The sequence below is a fragment of the Podarcis liolepis genome (assembly GCF_965112155.1).
Source record: "Podarcis liolepis genome assembly, chromosome: 2".
Classification (NCBI taxonomy): domain Eukaryota; kingdom Metazoa; phylum Chordata; class Lepidosauria; order Squamata; family Lacertidae; genus Podarcis; species Podarcis liolepis.
This window is the reverse complement of record NC_139555.1, coordinates 50,772,610-50,796,092: the sequence shown is the minus strand read 5'-3', so window position 1 is coordinate 50,796,092 and position 23,483 is coordinate 50,772,610. Positions and strand designations below refer to the sequence as shown.

General features: G+C 45.9%; 1 protein-coding gene across 18 annotated transcripts in view; it reads left to right on the top strand.

Moving 5' to 3' along the window:
* The window catches only part of ABLIM3 (actin binding LIM protein family member 3), a 141,893-nt gene that overhangs the window by 100,605 nt on the left and 17,805 nt on the right, over positions 1-23,483 (top strand). For 7 of the 18 annotated variants that reach the window (XR_014520973.1, XR_014520974.1, XM_083483559.1 and 4 more), the window contains exons 7-14: positions 8,090-8,177; positions 12,949-13,007; positions 15,358-15,429; positions 16,012-16,167; positions 18,807-18,836; positions 19,720-19,849; positions 20,881-20,979; positions 22,852-22,902. Coding sequence is in view for 16 of the 18 variants with exons in the window: in XM_083483559.1 (XP_083339685.1) it covers positions 8,090-8,177; positions 12,949-13,007; positions 15,358-15,429; positions 16,012-16,167; positions 18,807-18,836; positions 19,720-19,849; positions 20,881-20,979; positions 22,852-22,902 (685 nt within the window). In the remaining 2 variants the exon portion in view is untranslated. The remainder of the gene's footprint in view (positions 1-8,089; positions 8,178-12,948; positions 13,008-15,357; positions 15,430-16,011; positions 16,168-18,806; positions 18,837-19,719; positions 19,850-20,880; positions 20,980-22,851; positions 22,903-23,483) is intronic. The other 11 variants (XM_083483562.1, XM_083483560.1, XM_083483561.1 and 8 more) reach the window with 7 other exon arrangements.

Below are 23,483 nucleotides of genomic sequence, written 5' to 3'. Positions count from 1 at the left end.
CATCAAGTGCCCAGTCTGTGTTCCCAGCCTGTAACAGAAGACCCTCTTCTTGGGATTTTGATTCTATCAGTCCTGATCACCTGCAAGTGCTCCTGAAGAAAAGGAGGAGCTGTAGCTCAGAGCTAGAGCATCTGCTTTGCATGCAGAAGGTCCTAAGTTTGATCCCCAGCATCTCCATGTAGGGCTAGGAGTATTCACTGTCTGACATGCCAGCAGAGGTGTATTTAGGGGAGCACGGCTGGTTTGCCTGCACTGAGTGCCAAGCTGAGAGGGTGTCACAGCAGGTGCTGCAACAATGACAAACAATGGAAGGTAAAGGAGGGCACCAGATTTTGGTGTCGCACAGAGTGTTGTTGAAATGTTAAAGCCCCAAATCCTGGAGACCTGTCTCCGATCCCAGAGAGCTGCTGCCAGTCAAGTGCAGACAATACTGAGCTGGGTGGATCAGTGATCTGACTCACTGTAAGGCAGCTTCCTAGGTATGTATCTCCTCTTCCAAGTCCCAGGCATTTCAGCAATGCTGCTCGACTGTCTCTGCGGCTGCAATAGCCATCAATTACCCTACCTGCCCTCCAGGTGACATGAGCTCATTTCTCAGATGCTCCTCTCCATCCATCTACCTGAGAGAATGCTCTGTCACCAGGTTCCACACCCTGCCTCTCTCTGTTGCTGTGGCAACAAATCCTGCACAGCTGTTAGCCATGCAGCAATGTGCTAGCAGGCAAAAAAAGGAATTCATGGTGGATGGAGGCTGTGACTGCAAAGAGAAACTTGGGAGCCCCGGGCAAGCATTCCAGGACCCACAGGGTTTGTGGAGTGAGATAATTAAAGTGTTGACGCTCCAGGGTGTTGGAAGGGTCTAAGTCAATGGCAGAACAGAAGCGTTGTGTTAATGTAAACAGCAAGCCAGGTGGATTAAAACTGTGCTGGGTCTTTCTTTAACAGGAATAAGTGAAGATTACTTTTAAAGTCCTTTTTTTTTTAGAGAGAGAGAGAGAGAGAGAGAGAGAGAGAGAGAGAGAGAGAGAGAATGAATTAATTTCCCCTAAAGCATGCAGCCACTGGGTGGCATTCAACTAAGTTTTAAATTAATGGTCCTAATGTAGTCATTTATTGGAATGGGTCTGTTCTGAATAAAATTTAGTTGAATACCACCCACTGAATTTAAATGGGGTTCAGCTGGGGCACAGGTTCAGCTCCAGAATCTGTTTTCAGTGCCACATCTGAACCCAGAAATATGTGAAGAAATGGTAAAGAAAAATTTCTCAGAGCATGTGCAGAGTTGTCCCCTGAGCAACTGCAGCCTGCCACAATCAATTTAGGAACAAGGAGGAAGGCAGATGGAAGGCTTGAATTTGGCACTCCTCTCCTCAGAAACTGAGCCCTGGCAGGGAGGTAATGAGGCCTGCCAGTCCTGCCACAGACAATCCTTTTCGTAGACTTTGAAAGATTCATGGACACGCCACTTTTGCATGGTTAGGTGCTTGTCAGTTTCATGTCAAGCTTTTGCCTCCCCACACCTGCACTGGCCATCTGCTTCCCAGACTTTAATAAAGGCTTGTCTCCAGAGTGAAATTGACATGGAGCTGCCACACACACACCCATCTGACTGTTCAAAGACCCACACTAAAAGGCTCCTAAGACCCAGAGCGTATGAGGCAGCCCCTGAAGGCCAGGAACTTAAGCATTAAGTCAGTTTGCCAGCTGCAATTCAGTCGTCCCTCCGTCCCATCTGTCTGCCCCACACAGTCAAGCCAAGACATGCGGAGCAGCCCTGGAAATGTGTTTTAATCTTATAGCCTGGCACAAAGGAGGGCAGTACTGCAAAGAGTGCCTTGATTCCAAGCATTTGGCCAGTTGATCTGGTGTGCAACCTCTTAAATGTTGCTACAGCTCAGTAGCAGCTCTGTGCAACCTCTTAAATGTTGCTACAGCTCAGTAGCAGAGATGACCTGATTGTAAGCTTCAGAATGCATAGAGCAGGTTGGAAGACTTCCAGAAGAGCAAGATCATTGGATTTGCTCTCCACAGCTGAGTTCCTGAGACATGCTCAATGGCTAAGAGTCCCTTCGCTTCAACTGCAAAAGGCAAATTCTTGTGTTTCCGCTACTGACATGGAGGGGAACCAAATGTCTGAAAACACAGAACAAATGTGAGTTTCCCAGGCTGCTGCGTCTCAATTTTTGGACACATTTTCAGAAACATCTCTCCTCTCTGCTTCCTATGCTGCTCTAAACAGACACAAACAGTGGACCTGACCTTCATATTTCCCAGAACATTTGAGACAAGCCTTATTCAGCACCTTCTTTTTACTCCTTGATTTCCTGAATTGCGTCTCTCTAAGGGGGATCCCTGGAGCCTGGTCAAGGGGAACTCCTTGTCTAATCCTGACGATGGGATTGGCTGGAAATAGGTCAGCTGGGCTCTGGGAAGAGTCTGCATGTGACCCTGGAGCACAATGCAAAGTGGAGAGGAGAACCTGATGTGTTGCGTAACGATGGCTGCAGAGCCATGGGGCAATGGAGAGGTCCTGTGGGCATGGCGCGACCTCTTCTTCTGAGAAAAATTCAGAGCACAGTCCTTTGCCGTCTTTTCCAGTCATATCTTGGCATGCAAACTCAGCCTCTCGGGGGTTGTCTTGCTCGTGCTGAGCACCGGAGGTGGTGTCTCCTAGGAAGACTAAGCCTGCTAGCTGCAGCGATCACAAATCAGACAGGGTGGTGGGGATGCCCAGGAGTTTGGTGCCCAGAGGGTAATAATGCCTAGGATCCTATTGCCCTCCAAGCAGTAGGCTCCCATCATCATTCTTGACAAAGTGTGGCATAAGTATGCCTTTAACTATCCTCAGCCATAATCAGCCATCATATGCTTACGCCTCTGGTTGTTCCATATGGCTCTAAGATGTGCAGCCAGCTATGGATGATTAATGAGTCTTAAAGGAACGACAGTGACACACACCCCTTTGAATTATAATAAGCAGTGTATTCATAGTAGGCAGCACTGGGCTCTCACAATGACTGTAATTTTAATCAGTATAAAATAAACAAGGTGGTTGTGATTTGGTCTGTCGGGAAACTGCACCTCTGCTAGAGGTGAGGCTGAGACGGGTTAGGGACTTCCTTCACTTGTTGGTCAAACCAAGTCCAGAAAAGGCAGGTTGGATTTGGTGACTAGAGTATCTAGTTCAGGGGTGGGGAACCTCTGACTCACCGTACCTCCAAAACACCACGGGGAATGCATGCTTGATGTTTTTGTACCCAGCAAGAGAAGTGCTTCTAGTTCCAAGGCCAGCGTGTCTCTTAATGTTCTCAACCGGGAGACTAAATCCAAAAGGAAGAGTAGCCCCTTCTAGTTTCACTGTATGAATACAATCCAGCAAAAGGTAATAAAACACAATAAACCAAAGTGCAAAATAAACAAAACTATAAAACCAAGGCAGTTAAACATCACTAAAAGCAATAAAATCAAGCAACCAGCTAAAAGCAATTATGACATATTTTTCAAGTTGGCTGCTGGACCAAAGGAACTGTAGACTAAATGGAGAAGTAATATGGGATTGAATTTTGATGAGGACGACATCATGCAGACGTGAGCGAAACTTGCATAAACGAGCAGCAATGTTTGGAAGCGGCCACAACTTTTTCAAAAAACCAAAAAACCAGTCCTATTCCTAGCAGAAACTCTCTGTCCTATTCTTATCCTGCTCTTTCGTTAAGAGGTTGAGGGTTTCCCCCCAACACACATCCCTTGTAGTCCATACTTAATTGTAGAATTGGGCAGCACACGATTGTCCCAGCCCTAAACCTCCTACGGACCGGGAGACACCATAGCATCCTAGACGGAAAGGTGAGGGGCTCTGTCCCCCCCCCCAGTACCATTTGGCAGCATGAAGCAAGGGCCAGGTGGAAAGTGATGGATGCCAAGGGATGCTGCTGCACTAGTGGGATCAGCCCAAGGGCATTTCTTTTGCACTGGGAGCTTAGCGCTTGATCCTATGTGAGCTGCCGCCTCAGTCCAGTGGCTCATAGGATTGGGTTGCAAGTCCCACAGAACCTTTTACTTCTCCTCTGAGAGTGGGTCTCTGGGCTTAAGCTTCCTTGACACAATTGCATTAGATGGCATCAATCTGTTATTTGATTTTATACCCTTATCACTTTAGTGACAGGCAAATCCTGCAGTGACTCAGCCAACACATTCTCGTAAATCTCCATGGAGCTCTTCCAGAGGATGCGTAGATTAGCAGGGAGAGTGTCTCGCTGAAGGCACTGGAGAATTTCTGCAAAGGTGGAGCAGGGAGGGGAGGAAGACATTTGTTGCTTTTAGCTGTAAGCAACTGAGTGATTCATTCACTCCATTTGCATGATCATCATTGATTTCCGTATTCCCGCCCTTTAAAACTAGGAAACATGTGAGAAGAAACATTGGATAATGCAGCAACATAACAGAGGGCTGAAGCACTGGTCTTGGTTGGCTTTTTAGCAGCTCAGCCGGCTCCTTTTCTTCTTTTTTTCTGTGTGTTGAATGAGTCTTGCATTAGGATGAGGGAGGAATTTGATTCCATTCACATTCAACCTACCAAATCTGCACTTTCTGAAACAATGCACAAACTGAAACCCAGCCATCCTTTGTAATTTGCACTTCTTTGAATTTTACAATAAAGTTCTCTGGCCAAGTAATGTGTACAAGAATGCACACTATAGAATAACGTGTGCATAAAAATACTTACTGAATGAAAATAATATACAAAATTGCATTGTGATAGGGAACAATGCTTTGTGAAAAAAATAGTGATAACGATGGGGCAAATTGCATGTTTATGTCTGTTATGAGAAATTCACATGAAAATGCTGGTGAATTTTCAAGAGCACTGTGTGTGTGTGTGTGTGTGTGTGTGTGTGTGTATGCATATGTGGCAAAATGATTTGGAAATGTCAAGGACTGAATTTAAGATTAGAAAAAAGATAAACTGACAAAAACCAAAAGTAATAGGTTCAACCTTTCCTAGCTTGCACTGAGGACAAATTGACTCCCAAAAGTGTTTGGTATAAAAATTATCTGCATTTTCTGTATAATGGAAAATTCAGAGTGGGGTTTCTGACATCCAAGTAAACTGGCTTTGGCTGTTGGCAATGAGGGTCAGAGCAAGACTTACATTATCGATAAAACTGCTTATTTAAAAGCTGTCAATTCACATGGTGGGTGAAGAGGAGAGGTGGGTGCAAAGTGGGTGAAGGAATTGCCTCTCTGTCTTCATTTGAAGGACATCCCAGGATTTAACTAGGTATTGTGGATGCTGCCCATGTGTCCAGATTATCTGGTGGCATCAGCCCTGTTCAGGCGTTTGCCTGAAAATGTTCAGGCTCAAACTGGGAACAAGGCGGGATTGTGCATGCAAGCTTTGTCCCTCGCATCCATGAGTGCACTCAGAAACCCTGAGCACTAGGACATATCTCAAGAAATACAGGACTTGAGGCAGATAACAACCCAAGATGCATGCTATGGGCTGGTGGGCTGGCTGGGCCAGCCTTTAATCATCACTGAACTCTAAGGCTGGTTTTGTGGCAGGGGCCCGGCAACTCCATAACATATGCAAGCAGCTTAACAATCACAGGAGAGCAGTGGGCTTTGTTTCATTCTTGTGACAAGCCATGAAGTACATTAGGGACACTGTCCCACCCACCGCAGTCTGCCCTCGGCCAGCCCCCGCCCTTCCTGCCTTCTTACTTACAACCAGGCCAGAGAGTGGCCCTTGCTGTCAACTTCTTCCTCCTCAGTCTCAGAGATGCTCTTGTAGAACTCAGCAGGGTGGAAGAGAATGGGGCAGAACTAGGACCAATTAGTTCTGCCTGCCAGTGGCTGTGATTGCACCTGCCAGTGGCTCTTATGCCACCATCTGTTGGCCTCTTGATCAGTCTACCGGTCCCAGTGGATACCACCCACCAGTAGTTGGCAAAACTGGTGCACCATTGCTTGATTGCTGTGCTGACAGCCTAACTGGCAACTATGTGTTGCGAGACTCACGTGGCCCTTTCTTAGGAAATCCATTACTGGTTTTAATGCTGGCTTTAGCTTTAAAAGTCGCTTCTCTAATTAAAAGCCTTCACTATCCTTCCCCCTCCCCACACCCTTCAACAATCCCTCATCCTTCCTTCTATTATTATTATTATGTTGCTGCTGCTGCTGCTGCTGTAAAATGTCCCTTTGGGAGCAGTGCTTTGCACAGAATGGGGCTGATTGCACCAAGTTAAACTAGTGGCTGCATCTGAGCTCTGAAGCCCTGCAAGTGAGCCTATAATTGAAATCCTAGCAGACACTTTTGAATGGAAGCAAGCTACCAATTAAGCCTATTATCCTTGTTTTAAAGGGCAGGGAGAACAGCCTTCTTACATCACAAGTGGGCGAAATAGTAGGTTGCTATTTCTAATCCTGTTGAAGGCAACAGAAAAATAAAAGTTGCCCTCTCAAGAGAAATCAAGACTGAATACTCAGATAGCAAACATGGCTTCCACTTGTGCTCATCCGGCATAGACTTGAACATTCAACTTCGTTGCAGCTATTGCCCAGTGCCAGATCTGTCCAGCATCGCCAGATGATGATGGTTCGTTTAGTGACAGCTTGTAAAACAAGAATGTCACACTATTCTAGTGGTAGTTCACAGCTAGGATGACACCCTGGGCTTGGCTGTGCTGTGACTTGTCACCCTGCCCAACTCTAGCAAAGTCACTGGATTGACATAAGCTGAAACTTGGTGGGAAAAGATGACCCTTTTATTCAGTGTGACATATCTGAGCTTGTGGGCTTTCTTTGTCACAGAGCTATCACTAGGGCGGATCCTACAAGCTCTCTCCCTCTGTAATCTTCGAATGACCCCATAGATTAAGTCAAAGTCTAATGCAGAATTCTGGGTTTGAAGAACCAACTTTGTGTTTCAGTGACTACCTGCCATTCTGATGTCCAGGTACTCCATTTGCTAGGTGTAAAAGGCAGCATCTAGTGCTAAGCAATAGTGGACATCAGTAGCAACTCAGGGCTTGTCCACACTTCTGCTTCTCCTGTGTCCAGAAACCAGGAGTCCAAGTAGTTTTCCACTTGTCCTGTACTTTCTAGGCATAAGTTCGGGTGGTTTTGCCTTTGCCCCACCACTTTTCCCTGGAAAACACACTCTTTCATGCTAAATCAGAGCAAACATCAATCTGGAGAAAACCCAGTTGACATTTGCTCTGATTCAGCAGTGAAGAGTGGATTTTCCCAAGGGAAAGTAGTGGGGCAAGTAGAAGTGTGGATGAGCCCTGGAACTCTGGCACTGGAATAAAAAAGAAACACCCTGCACTGTGTTTCTCGCAGTGGGCAATGAGATGACTAGCCCACCCCACTGTTGTTCCCCAGTGACTGGTATTCAGAAGCATCAGAGCCATCATAACTAGTGGCCATTGACAGCTATTATTGCCATGAAAATTTCAGGCATGGGGGGGCAGTCTGGATTGGGACCACAGGGAGGGGCAAAGGGTTAAAGAGCCCCCACAGCCACCAGCACCATACACCACAGTCCTGATCTGAACTGGAGCTGATCAGTGCTGGCTATTTCTGCAAGAAATAATATGTGCTCAAGGACTAGCCATGTGTTTAACATAACATGGAGTTGGCCCTTAGTTTCCAAGTGCTGGTTTTGAGTTTTCTAAAGTGCCTGGGTATTTCAGATTGTGATTCCCACCTAGAGGTCAAGTTATTTTAGAGCATCACTCCTCTGGGACTCTTCCTTGATTGTTGTCTCCTAGGAGAAGATCCTTTTTGGTTGTGGCTCCTTATTTAACCTTGGGACTCTCTTCATTGATCTAGCCACAGGGCCCCTTCCTTGATAGCTTTAAGGAACCAATTTAAAACTTTTTTTTTTTTGGTTCCATCAAACTTCAGAATTGTTTTAGTGATGATATTTTATGTTGTTGGTGATGGCTGCTTTATTCTTTCTGTAAACCACGGCCATGATTAAGAGATATAATAAACTAATAAACTAATTCTTACAAGAGTGCTGTCGAAACGTAACTAGACCTGATTGCCTGATGTTCTTCTTTTCTCTCATTCATTTGTTTAGGCAGGAGGGAAGCATTATCACCCCACTTGTGCCAGATGTGTGCGTTGTCACCAGATGTTCACAGAAGGGGAAGAGATGTACCTCACAGGTAGGAACACCAGCTTCTGGGGCGAAAGGTCTCACTCTGAAGTGGACTGTCTACTTCTCTCCCAGCCTCATACACTACCTTGGTATTCAAAACTCGCAGCTTCTAAAATTCCTTAAAGGTGTTGTGAATGTTGCTTGAATGTTGCTTGAATGTTGGGCACTCCACATTTTCTAAGAGATGAATTTATTAATCTTCATGATGCATTGCTAGAAGCAGAGATTTCATGTTAATCAGTCCTGTTTCACGGAGACCCGTGTTGAGAGGCCACATGACGAAGCCCTGAGGCCAACTTATTTGCATTTCCTGTTTGCAACAAGTTCAGATCACTCAAGAAGTTGTGGTGGTACGTGCCCTTGCAAGAGGAAGAGATAAATAATTACTGGGTCTCAATGTGAGCTTAGGGTGTCTTTCCCCTTATGGATCTATTTTCAGCTTTGGTGGGGGGGGGTGTTTGTCCCTTAGACAACCTTTAGGTGCTCATCACCCTGAGTCACTAATTACCCTGTGTCTGTCTGTGTTAATTGCAGGGTTGGCTACTTCCCACCCTCGCACTGCTGGAGTAGTTGGCTTAGGGAGGGGCTGTTGTCTATGTTGGGTGGCAATTGATGGTTTCTTCATTGTGGGGGAGCAGAAGTGCCATGAATGTCACATTGGCCCATCAACCACTAGGATGGGGGAGTGGAGAAAGAGCAACTCCTCCATGCATTGCACCTGGCCATCATTGCCTGATCCTCCAGCCCATGAGAGGATCCTGTTGCTATGGTGACCACGGCCCTCAAAAACGTTGTGCCAAGAGGCGGGAACGTATACAGATACAGTGTAGGTGGGTGGGATTCCGCCTGTGGAAAATAATTATTCATTCTGTGACTGGGAGGGGATGAGTTGAATGGCCATGAGAAGATCGGGATTGACTTTCATACTCTTTTACTCCAATTCTATCTGAGCGTATCTCCCCCGCATGGGGCTAAATCAGCCAAGATTTCATTCCCAACTTCATTTCTGTCCCTGAATTCTATCTCCTTTCCCCACACCTTCTTCTTAAGCAGGGTTCTCTACTTACATTATTTCCATCTCTTCAGGAAAAGGGCTGTACCTCTGTGGTAGAGCAGCTGTTTTCAGTGCAGAAGGTCACAAGTTTGATACCTGCCAACTCCAGGTAGAGCTGGGAAAGACTCCCTGTCTGAAATCCCAGACAGCATAGATGGTCCTAGGCTGGGTGGACCAATGGTCTGACTCAGTCTAAGGCATCTTCCTATGTTTCCTATCAGCAGCTTAACGCGCACCTCTGTCTTAGGATACATTTCCAATATAATAGAGGAAGGGTGATAAATGTCTACTTATCACATTAAATGGCTGTTCAGAGCAAGTCTGATTTATAGAAACATGTCTTGGGAAGTAGAAGGTGTTCTCTTTCCCATGTTGTAAGCTGAGGAGTTGGGCAAGTTAATTGCTGGAGACTGCCTTAATTAGTCTGGCAGAGCTGACAAGGAACTTTCCTTTGTTATGAAGATTGCCTGGTTGTTCTTAGAAATATCTAGAAAAAAAGATATTTCTCCTTTCTTCCACTTTATCTAAGGATGCTATAATATACAGTTACTTCCAAAGGCGACTTGTTTATTGAGCATTCATCCTAATTGATGTGCAAAAAGTTGAGCATTCTGATTTGTCTGCAGTGGTTAGATGGAGTGGTGTTTGGTGAATTTTTTGGTAGGGGAAAAGTTAGGGCCAGAGGCACCAGCTTATGAAGACAATAGGGTGGGATGCCAACGTCACACATGTGACACCCCAATGTCCCAATGTCATGTGTGTAAGCGTCATGCCTCCCTCCCTAAGCCAGGCAGAAGCTTCCTGGGCTTTGGGAAGGAGGCACCAGGCATTAATACTTCGACACTCTTAATTTACTGGGAACATTTAGGGGATCAACCTGGTCCTCCTAGTCCACTGACCACACAGCACTGGTTAAATGACATTGTATCAAGCAGTTGTTATCCTACACTTTCCAGTGTGGTTCTCTGTTATTTCCCTTACTGCAAAAAGGCTGGTTTTGCAGGAGAAGAGGGTTTGTTGGGCGAGAAGCTCCAAATCCACTTAATTGTGTGACCTGAATTTACCGGCATGCATTTGAATCCCACCTACAAAACTGCAACAGTCTGGAAGCTCCTGAGGTGCCTGTATGTGAAGAGAAACTGTGTTGAGAGAGAGAGAGAGAGAGAGAGAGAGAGAGAGAGAGAGAGAGAGAGAAATGGAGATGGAGATGGAGATGGAGATGGAGATGGAGATGGAGAGAAAGAGGGCTGACTTTGGGTTCTATGAGCACCGTAGGCTCCTGGCTTCATTTCTGGAGATCTGATGTGGGAGTAGTAGACTTTGGCTGTCCTTTGGAATGTTTGAGCTGATTCTCCACCTGTGACCAACCTGTATATTTGTAAATAAATACAATTATTGCAAAACTCTAAGAAGCCTCCAGGAATTTCCTTCCAAAGGAAACCAAACCCAGGTAAGAACTGCACCCTTGAAGCTTCTCATTGCTTGAGAAGTGGAAAGAGTGTTGCAATATGTTTCTAAACATCCTGAAACCTATGTGTGCATTTGCATCTTCACAAAAATAATGCCGCAACAAGTAGAGGGGGAATGGGGTGGGGGCAAGTTAATGGTTTTGGGGGGGAGAAGCTAGTAAGTTGCAGTTTGCCCACTGGACAAACCAGTAGCTCTGATGCAGCCAAACCCTGCAGTCTTCCTTGCACTGATCCCCAGTACATGCTGATCTCTGGTCTTCCTGGATTGCAGACCAACTCTTGGAAAGGTATTGACGTGATTTCCCCTATCACCCATAGGAGCTTCTAAGGCTGCTACAAGAACAAGGTCTACTGCTTTGACTTCTCCTATTCCCTCACTCAATAATAGTTGTACAGCAAAAGAAAAAGGGAAAAACTGGGGTGAGGAGGGTGTTAATATTTTCAAGTCCTGAACACAAATCTTATCAAGCTAGTAAAACAAGTGCTCACTTTCCTGCTGGACTCCATTATGATGGTAGTATTTTGCTGTCTGCAAGGACAACCCATTCCGATTTCATTTGAGCCTATGGCAGTGTTACACATTTTCCAGGTATCTGTCTGGCAGATTGGATGATGGACGATGTCTATGAATTGCCGGGTAGATAGCATGCAAGAATAACAACAACAGCTGTAATCTTATCCTGACCTTTACCAGCAGCCAGGACTAGTCAGCTTTGAGACCTAGGTCAATAGTAAAATGTTCATGGGAGGATGATACAGCCACAGATTTGAAACACGTGGAATCATATTACAGTATAAGTGTTGTGTCTCTTCCTAGCATCCTCCTTTTCAGCACCAGCTGATAGTTTGTTCCTTTGACCACACCATTAAGGTGAAAGGATCTTAGGAAAGTCAATAAAAATCAATGGCCTGCAGCGTCACTTCTAAGTCTGAAAGCATGTCTCTTTCCTCCCTGCTATAGGGAAGCAGATGAGTGAGGGGAAGGGAGTCTGGATTTCACTCTAAAATGGCCACCCATAACCAATTGAGGATTGATGTTATGTATTTAATATATTGATGTACTGCCTTTCTGCCCAAACACCCAAGGTGGTTTTATTGAATTGTCTTGCATTGTATTTTCTGGACTGCCTTATTCAGAATTAGCCCTAGATTCTTAGGGAACCCTGAAGAATATCTTCTCGGTTTGACATATTTGATCCATTGCTTTCTCTCTTAGCATTGCTTTAGTGCTGTCTGTTGCTGCAGCCTTCTGCTACAACCTGCCACAGACAATGGTGCCAGTTATGTTGCTAGGTGAGGAGGAAAAGCCAGGGCAAGGATTCTCTCCTCAAGTGGAGATTGCCAGCTAGAGGGGGAAGGCCTTGCCTTCTGGGTTCAGTAAGCAGACTGCTGTATTCTTCTGAGTTTGCTGGGCCTTCCCCCTCTCCATCTACTACTTGCCTTGACCAACTCCGTTACCACTCCAGAGCACTCCTTACAGGGGTGGAATTGCACAGAACCTTGCTGATCTGCATTTCCTTCTGTACTGGCATCTGGGACCAATACCCAGTTTGTTAACCAAGTTTCCAACCCTTTGTCTTACATATAGCCATCATACAGTAGGAGGAACTACTTGTCTTCCCTTAATACGGATATAACATTTTTGTGCTCTTGTTTGACTTAGTCAAACTTTTTGGTCTTGGCGCATTTTATTGCAGTTGCATCTGCCCTCTGCTTATTGCAACCTGGCGTGGGGATTGCACAAATTGCAGGATTGGGATTGGATGGTCCTGCCTTATGGCAGAGTGTTAGACCAGATGGCCTCTTGGTTGCTTTCAGTGTTACAAAGTTGGAACATGCCACACATGTAATCACAGAAATAGGCATGACCCTTGCTAGTAGAAATCTCCTGTCAATTCACACAATGAGTGGAATGACTTTGCTACCATCCTCTTAGTTCCAAGCAAAAACTATCAAAGTTCTAATCAGTGTTGAAAGAAGGGTGATACAAATGCTGGATGTGCCAATAAGCTTGCCGCTGAAAATGTTCAAGTCCAAGTGGAATTTTTGGTACAAAGAGATTTAGGACCTCAGTAATAGGAACCAGATGGGTGAAATGAAAAGACCACCTTGCAGCAGGAGGGAACAGTAATAGGGTCAGGAGCAAGGAGCAATGAAGTTTTCAGGAGTATTGTTTTGATGAGCCTGGGTAATGTTGTGTAAATCAGAATCACAGCTGGACAGCACTGTAGTCCTCACCTTCTGCTCTGCTCCAGGTTCAGAAGTGTGGCATCCTATCTGCAAACAAGCAGCACGAGCAGAAAAAAAGTTAAAGGTAAGATGGAGCTGGGAATGGACCGGAAGGAGAATTTTGGCAACGGCAGGCTGGGGGAGTTCCTCAAGTGGAAATATATTATTAGAGGCTGGAAGATAGCCAGTTAATTTATTTACTTGCTTTGAAAGTCATAGCCTTTCTACAAAGCAATTGCAGAAGGAGAGGAAGCCTTAAATTTAGCATCCAAAGGCTTTGATTTTACAGGGATATATACACTTGAACTAAGATTACAGGCTTTGAAGCTTTAACCAAGGAGTACAGACTGACTGTGGACTTATTTCTTGTTTCTCCTATCTTCATAGTCTCAAACCACTTTATACTGTACACAGCTGTTACACTGTCTACATCTGCACCAGCATTTGTTATAATCATGTACACACACAAAAAAGTATCCAAATGCTTAAGGATCCAAATGGGAATATGCTGACCCTGGCTCTTTGGTACATGTCAGCTGCATGTCTGAAGATGCACAGCTGTGAACACCAGCATAATAGCTGGTGCATCCTTGGCAAAGTCTCTGCATGCCAATGAAATGGCTCTCAGCATCCTCTTTATCCAAGTGCCACCTTTCTTGTTTTGGCTATAATGCAAATGCAACTCTTGGGCATAGATTCCTGCCCAGGCTTCTCTCCCAAAGAGACTGCTACCTGCTTCTTAGTTAATTTTGTTTCTTTGTTTAACAACATTTACATATTGCTTGATTGCGAAATAAAAAACTTCTAAGTTGTTTACAAAAACATAAAACATTAAAACGATCACTAAAAGCAGGTTTAAATGGTTATTTTAAAAGATTATTAAAATCAACAGTAGGTAAAACATGGGGTGAGTATTCCTGCTGTTGCACTCAGGTGCTATTAGCAAACATTCCCTGGGCATCTATTAGGCCTCTGTGAAAACATGATGCTAGCCTAGATGGGTCTTTGGTATGATCCAGTAATTCTGCCTTAGATTTGAATTCCCGTGTTTTAAATATTTATTTTAAATTTCCATGCTCTAAATCAAAACAGAGCTAAACTCTTATTCCAGGAACTGAATCACCACTTGAGTGGGTTGGCCTTAGAACTTTGCATTTTGTCAAGAAAATAAAACCTCAGAACTTTGCATTTTGTCAAGAAAATAAAACTCAGCAAGATTGGGGTCAGACTCTTGACAGTGAGTTATATATCCTGCTTAGCTTGAACTGTTCTTGTAATAGTAATAATAATAATAATAATAATAATAATAATAATAATAATAATAATAATACCCTGCCAATCCGGCTGAGTTTCCCCAGCCACTCTGAGCGGCTTACAGCACATATAAACAATTGTAAAACATCAGACATTAAAAATTTCCTGATACATGGCTGCCTTCAGATGTCTTCTAAAAGTCAGATAGTTGTTTATTTCCTTGACATCTGATGGGAGGGTATTCCATAGGGCAGGTGCCACTACCAAGAAGGCCCTCTGCCTGGTTCCCTGTAATCTCACTTCTCCCACTGAGGGAACCGCCAGAAGGCCATTGGAGCTGGAAGATGAGGGTGGAGATGCTCCTTCGGGTATACTGAGCCAAGGCCGTTTGTATTCTGGAAACGGTGGTCAGAATAGGACAGGACTCCCGATGGGATGCCTCATCATTGCATTCCTAGACACCAAAGATTGTAAGCGATGCTGCAAGAGATGTGAGGACTTGTCTCTTGATTTCACATTGTTTCATCATCACCCCTAAAATATTGTTCCAAAGTGACTTTGGAGGGGAAGAGCAGCCATTCATTCTGGTCAATTAGCTTGGGTTGGTGCATGAATTGACCAAACTGCTACACGGCTTGCAGGGATCAGGTGACATGATTCAGTGCATCACAGTGCAGCAACGAAAACCTTGTGCAACATGCCTTTAGAGTCTCAAGCATAACTACAAATTATGGAAGGCAGAGTCTCACTCCCAGCACCCTGCGTCTCTCATGTACTACTAAAGAAAACATAATCATAGACAACATCTTCTTCCCTCCTGCAAACTGCAGTCAAAGTGCAGCAAAATTACAGAAATTATGGCTTTTTAAGCGGAAGGAATATAGGCAGGTAGATTACCAATTTGCCTTTACTAAAGATGCACAACTCACCCAGGTTAGGGATGGCTGAACTGTGTCTTTCAGTGTGGCTGATTAGCAAGAGACAAGGAAGGTTTAATTCAGCCTTCTCCAACATGAGGTCTTCCAGATGTTGTTGAACTCCAACTTCCATCATCCCCTGTCAGCATGGCCAGTGGTCAGGGATGATGGGAGCTGTAGCCCAATAACATATTGAGGGGACCAGGTTTTGGAAGGAAGCCTGGCTTCATTTGCAACTCATTCCTTCCTTTTCTGTCTACACAGCACAGAAGAACTTCAGAAACATCCATCTCCCCACCTGGCTCAAGCATTGGTTCCCCCAACAGAGTCATCTGTGTAAGTACAATTCTGTGGCTGAAGCGGGCCATGTAGTGGCTGGAGGACTGGGCATTGCAGCTCCTACAGGTGAAGCTTGGGAAGACATGCCCTTACGTGATCCCAGAAAGGTTGAAACGAAGTCATCATCCAATGCACCCACGTAGCCATTGAGAAATGGATTCTTATGGACTGGGAACAAAGGCAAACATTTGGCAGTTTCAGCCCAAGATGTCTACACCAAGTCCTTGAATGCCTTACTGCCAAAGGGCCCTGATGCTGATGTGTCTTCTTTGAGCATCATCTGACTCAAAGGGTTCAGATGCATTTAGCCAAGGCAATTCATGGCACTGATTCCAATCCTGGCCCGCATTCTCCTTTCCCACTGTTGCCTCATGTACCTAGGATAACCCCTGTCACCTCCTCCAAGGTTCAATCCTTCCCATTTCTCACCTCTGGTAACAATCTGGCTCCATTTGTTCTGATGATGCCTTCAACCTGTTTATTCCAACTTGCCCCTTCTTACCCTTGCACCCCCAGTTCCCCTTTCTTTACCTTTCTCTCTGTGTTCGCGTCTCTGTCTCTGTCTCTCCCTTTCCTTAGGCTAAAGTGGATAATGAGATCCTTAATTACAAAGACCTGGCCGCTCTTCCCAAGATTAAAGCCATCTACGAGGTGCAGCGCCCTGACCTCATTTCCTATGAGCCCTATCACAGATACACATCGGACGAGACGCTGGAGAGATATAGCTATGGGGAGGTACAGCTTCTCAGCCATTTCACCTGGGACGTAGGGAGCCAGCAAGGTCTGCGGTAGAAAGACTTCTCTATAAACTATAGCTGTGGATCAGGAATGGGGAACCTCCAGATGTTGTTGGAATACAAGTCCCATCATCCATGCTGGCTGGGGCTGCTGGGACTTGTAGCCCTCCAGATGCTGGACTTCCATGTTCCCCAACCATTCTGTAACCCTGTTCATTTTGACTGAGTTGTTTGAGAGTCACGATACATTTCTCTTACACTTACCAAAAGCAAAATCCAAATTTGTTATTGCTAAGTAGCAACCTTCTCAACAGACAGAAAATGTCCATGTAAGGCCTGTTCTGAGTATACTGGTTCCATCCCTTGCTACAGGGATATAGATGGGAAAATCACAACACCTTCCAGTTAGAGGGGGGTGTGGTCAACTAAGTTTTTCTCAGAGTAGACCTACTGAAATTAATGGCCCTAACTTAGTTATATTAATTAATTTTAGTGAGTCTCCACTGAGTAAAACTTAGTTGATTACCACCCATAGGCTGTGTGGTCTACTCAGGGGTAAGTGGTGGAGATCCAGTTACTTAAATGTAGTGTGAGAAGTACAGAGTTATTTGAGGAACAATTTCTAAGGCTTATCCCTCAGTGTCAAACACATCCAAGGAGCTCCCTTCAGCTCTGTCTTCATATGTCCAAACCTCACTGAAGATTGGAAAAGCATGGGGATCGCAATAGCCTTGAAGCAGAAAATGAGGCAAACAAGGCAGGGCTTTCTTTTCAGATGTGCAGAAGTATGGGGGTGCTCAGTGATTCCCTATAGATTTCTTGATTCTCCAAATTTTGTGGTACAGTTCCCAGTTAAAAAAGAAAGAAAGTGCCATAATGCAGGCATAACTGCATATTTTATAGTAAAATGTGAACAAAATTGTGCATTTTAGAATAAGATAAATACAAAAATGAGAAATGATAAAATCCACAATTTTGAGGAAAAAATATGTGAAAGAGAATTCTTGGTACTATAGTTTGTACTACACAGGGCTTGTCCACACTTTGCTTGTCCCATGCCTATAAACCATGGATCCAAGAGGTTTTCTGCGTGTCCCATTCTTCCTAGGCACAGGTCCGGGCGATTTTTTGTCTGCCCCACTGCTTTCCCTAGGAAAACCTGCTCTTTACTGCTGAATCAGAGCAAATGTCAATCTGTGCAAAACCCAATCGACATTTGCTCTGATTCAGTGGTAAAGAGCAGATTTTTGCAGGGAGAAAGCAGCGGGACAAGCGGATGCATGGATGAGCCCACAGTTTTCTCCAGCAATCCTCCACAAACTCCAGCACCCAGAATACTTTGAGGAGGGAAATGTGCTTTAAAGGTATAGCGTGCACATTCTCCCCTTGTTTACCGAAGCCTCACTTTGCAGGGCTCAGAGATGGTGTGCCTCCAGTTGCAGATTTCCTGACATGAGCTGCCTCTTGCTTGCACTGAACTGGGCTCTTCTTGATCCTCTATTGAGTGCACTGTAGCCAGGCTGGGTCGGGAGTGTTGATTCGTTTGCTGCAGTTGGAAAGCCTTAGGAGTGGGCTTTCCAAAAAGGAATGGTACCTCATATCTTCGCTCTTGCATTCACAAGCATTCCTCTTGTGAATACAGTGGTACCTCGGGTTAAGAACTTGATTCATTCTGGAGGTCCGTTCTTAACCTGAAACTGTTCTTAACATGAGGTACCACTTTAGCTAATGGGGCCTCCTGCTGCCGCCGCACCGCCAGAGCACAATTTCTGTTCTCATCCTGAAGCAAAGTTCTTAACCCGAGGTACTATTTCTGGGTTAGCGGAGTCTGTAACCTGAAGCATCTGTAACCTGAAGTGCCTATCGCTGAATGTGCTAAAAGCACTTTGTATCTTGTGGAGGAGAAGCAGCAGTTCAAGATGAACATGCAGGGTGGGTCAGAACCACTGCAGACATTCATTTCCCCCGAGAAAGAAGTAAGAAAAGAATGAAGGTAGAGTGGAATTGCTAAAGGACTGCATCTTTATCATGTTTGAATGAGCAAGCATAAGTCTGATACATGGAATATGTGGTGCTCATGCTGGCCCACCAGATTCATGTGTCATACTGATGGCATCTGCCACGCTAGACTCATCCTTTATGATATGTGCTGATCCCCTACAGTAGTGAAAGCAGGATCCTATGGAGCTTAATATAATATCCGTAGTCTTGGGTGTGCCATCTTACTTTCTATTGTATATTAAACCCATATTTGTTCACATGTAGAGCTTTAAAAAAATGACTGCTAAATGTGGAGGCAATAAGGGAAAAGGCTGGAGCTTAGGGTGGGCTGTTCATTGAAAGATGGGGAACTCCAGTGAGGACTCCTGCTGCATGCACACGCACACACACACACACACACACACACGTTTGCTCCTCCTTTGTGTTAACTTTGGAGTCTCCCTCCCAGGTTTCCTCAATCCCCTGACAGCTCTAATAAGGTTGTAGGTCTTGCTAAGTGGACAGTAACTTGCGGGAAGATGAACTGTGCTGTGGCCTTGAGCAGTCATGTCAGCTTGTAATCATTTCCCCCCACTCTCTTTCTTTCCTCGCTCTTCGCTCCCTCGTGGCTTGTCTCTGGTCTCCTGTCACTTCTAGTCTCTTGGAACACTCTCTCCGTATTCTCAGGTAATCATACGGCACACAGGACTAATATGAGGGCCCATGTGGCATTGAGCTGAGGAACTGTCTGCTGACAGCTGGACCACGAAAGCCCCTTGGCTGGGTACTGAAGGGTCGAACTGCATTGCTACTCAGCCTTGTGGTTAGACACTGGAAGGTGACCGTCCCCCATGTTAAATTAGGAATGCTCAGGGAAAAGCAAACTGTCTTTGTAATGCCTCTCTCTCTCTCTCTCTCTCTCTCTCTCTCTCTCTCTCTCTCTCTCTCACACACACACACACACACACACACACACACACACTGCCTTTGACTGGAAAGAGAACAGTCTGCCCTGAACAAAATTAAATCAAAAGTAGAGGGCTAGGATTTGCGCCATGGGCAGTGATGTGGGACAGAAACTTTTCCTAATGCTTTGTTTTTCCATGGAAAATGTCCGTAGGTTCATTTAGTAAGAGTGAAGGGGTGCCAACTGCAAATATCAGAGAAGTTTCAAAGTTTTTAAGTACAAATAAAATAAACATTTTCAAATAGATCACTCTTTAGGGCCGTGATGGCCAAACTTGGCCCTCCAGCTGTTTTGGGACTACAGCCCCCATCATCCTTAGCTAACTGGGCCAGTGGTCAGGGATGATGGGAATTGTAGTTTCAAAACAGCTGGAGGGCCAAGTTTGGCCATCACTGCTCTAGGGCATCAGAATTCCCCCCCCCCAATGCAAACTGGAAATATTCTGAGGCAAATTACCCTGTGTATTTGCATAGGAAAACATTTCTGGAATATCTTGCAATTCCATATTTTCCAGAAAACCCACATCACTGGCTAGGGGTCTCATGCACTTGCACTTCCCTAAGGGCTGAGTCTTTTGCCATCACTGCTCTTTCCCTTTCCCAGGATATTTATGAAAGCATGGACATCCGACAGAGGCGAGCCTCCAGCCCCGGCTACATCGACTCCCCCACCTACAGCCGCCAAGGCATGTCCCCCACCATCCCACGCTCACCGCACCATTATTATCGCTCAGGTAAGTGGAGTACACATGCGAAGCAGAAACCAGCGCTGTGGCATCATCAGGACATATGCGCCTCTCTCCAAGGCACATTCAGGGCCGGAACATCTTCCCATTCCCAGAAGAGCTTGCACTGCGAAGCCTCACGTCTCAGTGGTGGTGGGGAGAAGGGCAAAGAGGACACACCCCCTTGGCCAGTTTCCTCTTTTACGGAGGAACGTTGCTGGACACCTGGCCAACTTTGCTACTGTCTGTCCTCAGGGTAGAGATGGGTTGATTACTGGGTCTTCAAACTCCACTGGTGCATATGCTGCTCTCCTTTTTCTGTGGCCACTTCAAAACTTCAAGGTCCTGCGCTAGTGGTGAAACGGAAAGGAGCGGATGATGTGGGAAGCAACGGATGCGCCGGGAATCATAGGCACACGGACAGAGGTGCTAAGGAGTTCTTCAGCATGGACACAACTGGCACTGGGTTTTGACATGTTGCACTTAGGAAAAAGAGCAGAGCAGAGAAGGAAAAAAATGCAGAGAAAAGCATGTCTAGCAGAACTGGCTTATTCTGGGTCTCCTGTAGCATATTCCCCCACCCACCCACCAGAACCTCAGCCTCTGCCAAAATGAATTAAGTTGTACAACCGTCACTGAGCCTGCACCTCTGGCACCAGCTAGCGCTGCCAGGTAAATCCTGGCATGGAATTTTGGGTACTACTGGAATAGGTTTAGAACTGCCACTGATGACATGCACCTGTGGGATTTTCCTCTGGCTCCTCTTCATCGGTGGACCCAGCACCCCTCCCCTCACCGTGGCGTGTAGGAGTCTTCATGACCACCTCCCACCCCACCACTCCATCATTCATGCATCCCTGTCATTGGTTCACAGGTGGCTTGCTACTCTTCTAACATGGCTGCTTCTAACACCAATTCTCCTCTGCCTCTCTCTCTCTCTCTCTCTCTCTCTCTCTCTCTCTCTCTCTGTCTCTCTCTCTCTCTCTGTCTCTCTCTTTTTCTTTCTTTCTCCGCTGCTCCCTCCAATCTGCTCTTTCAAGGAACAGAGAGCGGGCGCAGCTCCCCCTACTATAGCCAGTTAGATGTGAGGTCTTCTACACCAACCTCATACCAAGCTCCTAAGCATTTCCACATTCCAGGTAGGCTCTGGAGGCCTCTGGCCAGCCTGTGAAGGAGCGCTGTATCTTTTTGGGTTTTGGTTTTATTTTTGCATGCATGCATGCACGCACGCATGCATGCACCAAGTGTGCATACTGCATGAGTAGTGCTACTGCCAGCCTAGAGTCAGCTAGCAACAGCAAGAGACATCCGCATGTCAGAGGCCATCCATAAACAAGACCTGCAGCCTCAACCCCCACCTCCCCCCAAGTTTGTTTTCACCCTCCCCGTGCAGCTTCTCCTGCCTCTGCAAAGAAAAGATCCTCCTGTCCCCCTCAAGGACCACAAGGCAGAGCTTGTCTGTCAGCTAGGAGCTCTTCTGCACCCATCCTTGACAGATAATTTATCTTATACTCCTCCTGCTCCCCTCAGGGCCCGCTGCACCCTTCCCCCAGATTTAACTGGGCTTGCCAGATGGCTGCTCCCCTCCAGCAGAGACTCCGGGGGCCACCAGGTAAGGGCCACTGCCGCGCCCCTCCTGCAGGGAGGGTGGGAAGGAGGGCAACACCTGCCCCTTTTCAGTACACAAGTAGCTACACGTGTGCCCTCCCCACCTGCCCGACAGCGCAGCCTGTCATCAGCTTTGCTCGCAAAGGGAATCTAGAATCATTAGTTCACTCCAAGCACGTGAGGCCAACACCTGTCCAAACACCTGGCAGCAGTGGAAGCCCTCGGCCTAGATTGAACTAGGGCAAGTCAAACCAGGGTGCCTTTTTGACACACACACACCCTCCTACCTGAAGCCATTTCCAAGATTTTGATCTCAAGTCATTTAAACAAGTCAAGAAAAGAAACTCAGGGGCCTTAGGACGAATCTGTTAGGGGCAGGATTCATGGTGGATGAAAACAAGTGACAGAATCCATGCCTGGTGGCTTGTTTTATTTTTTTCCTCCCCTCAATTAGCTGTGTGTTGAAATCCAAATTTTACTTGGCAGCTGATCCTGGCAGTACCCATGTTAGCAGAGTGGGAGGAGACACTTGCAGATTTTCATGAGGGGCCCTTGAACTCACAGTGTAAGAGAAGAAGGATGAAGTAGACCTGGAGTCACACGGCTTAAGGCCTTGACTGCTTTGGCTATTGGAAAGGAAAAGGTCCATTTCACCTAGAACAGCCTGGAAGTTCTGGAATTTTCCCTGTCACATTTCCTTTCTTTCATTACCACCGCTGGAAACGGTGTTCCGACGATGAGCGCCCCAGTAGATTTGGCTGACGTCTTTTATGGATGGCCCTTTGCCCAGCCCATCAGTAAGCCTTTGCGCTGGTAGGGTAGTTCCTGTTCCCAGCTTGCTTTGCTTCTCTCGCTCTCTCATTTTAAGAGACCCTGGCAGACATATTTTGCTCTTGGGCAACGATGGGATGAGGGTTACAGCCCTGTCTCCAAGGAACCGACTCACAGATCATCCGGTGCCACTGGCAGATGAGAAAGACGTGGCCATGAGCACCACCCAAATTAGGACTTCCCTTCCCCTGAACGAAGGCAAGCCATCAACTGTGCCAGAAGGAGAAATGTCTGCCTGACCCTGCATGCTTTTAATGGTGAGCATGCTCCCAGCATGATCTCATGGACGCATTCTCTGTCGTATGGCTGTCTGTAGCACACATCACCCCAAGTAGGATGGATTCCTTCTTCCCCCATCAAATCAGCTCCCAACCTATCTCAGCTTTGCAGCTGCTTAAAATAAGGCTGTGAGGAGAAAAACACTGAATGAAGTAAGCAGGCAGTTGGATTGTGGGTGGGGACCTTACCCACAAATTGTGGCGGCTCTTGTGATTCTGAAACATTGGCGCACTGGCTCCTACTCTCCTTTTCTGTCTCTTTCTTTCCTTTATTATCTTTCTTTTTGCCTCCAGCTGCTGCAGAGAGTAACATCTACCGGAAACCCCCCATCTATAAAAGACACGGTACAGTTTGGGCATGGCTTTGACACATATTTGGATACACATAATAACAAAGTCCAGTTCTGCTTTCGCGACAGTGCTGCACATTGAGTGTGGAGTGACTCTGTGAGCTTTGCAAAAGTTATATACCAAGTTGACATTTACCAAGTGCCAGACCTGGACAGAATGGGGGAAAGAGTGCAAGTCTGAGTATCTCTGACTTCTGAAAAGGAAACCACAACATAACTTACATTGGGGCATGTTCTAGGTCAGGGACCTTCAGACATTGTCCTAGGAATATAAAAAGGTCAAAGTCTGCCTGGGTCTCCTCATCCATAAGGAACTCAAAGTAGAAATGGGCTATTTAGCTGACAATCCTTACTCTCTTGCTGGTGAAAGGGAACAACAGGGCTATAGGTCCAGTTCAGTTATTACACCCATCATTCATATTAGTATTAGTATTATTTATACCAATCATGCACATGGAATTTTTCAGGTCCCTCCCACAAGGGGATTTCGATCTAAAGTGCCACACAAGGGAGACATCAAGGGCAAGGATGAAAATGGAAGGCAGGGGTGAAAGGGAGAGGAAAGTGTGGTCTTTG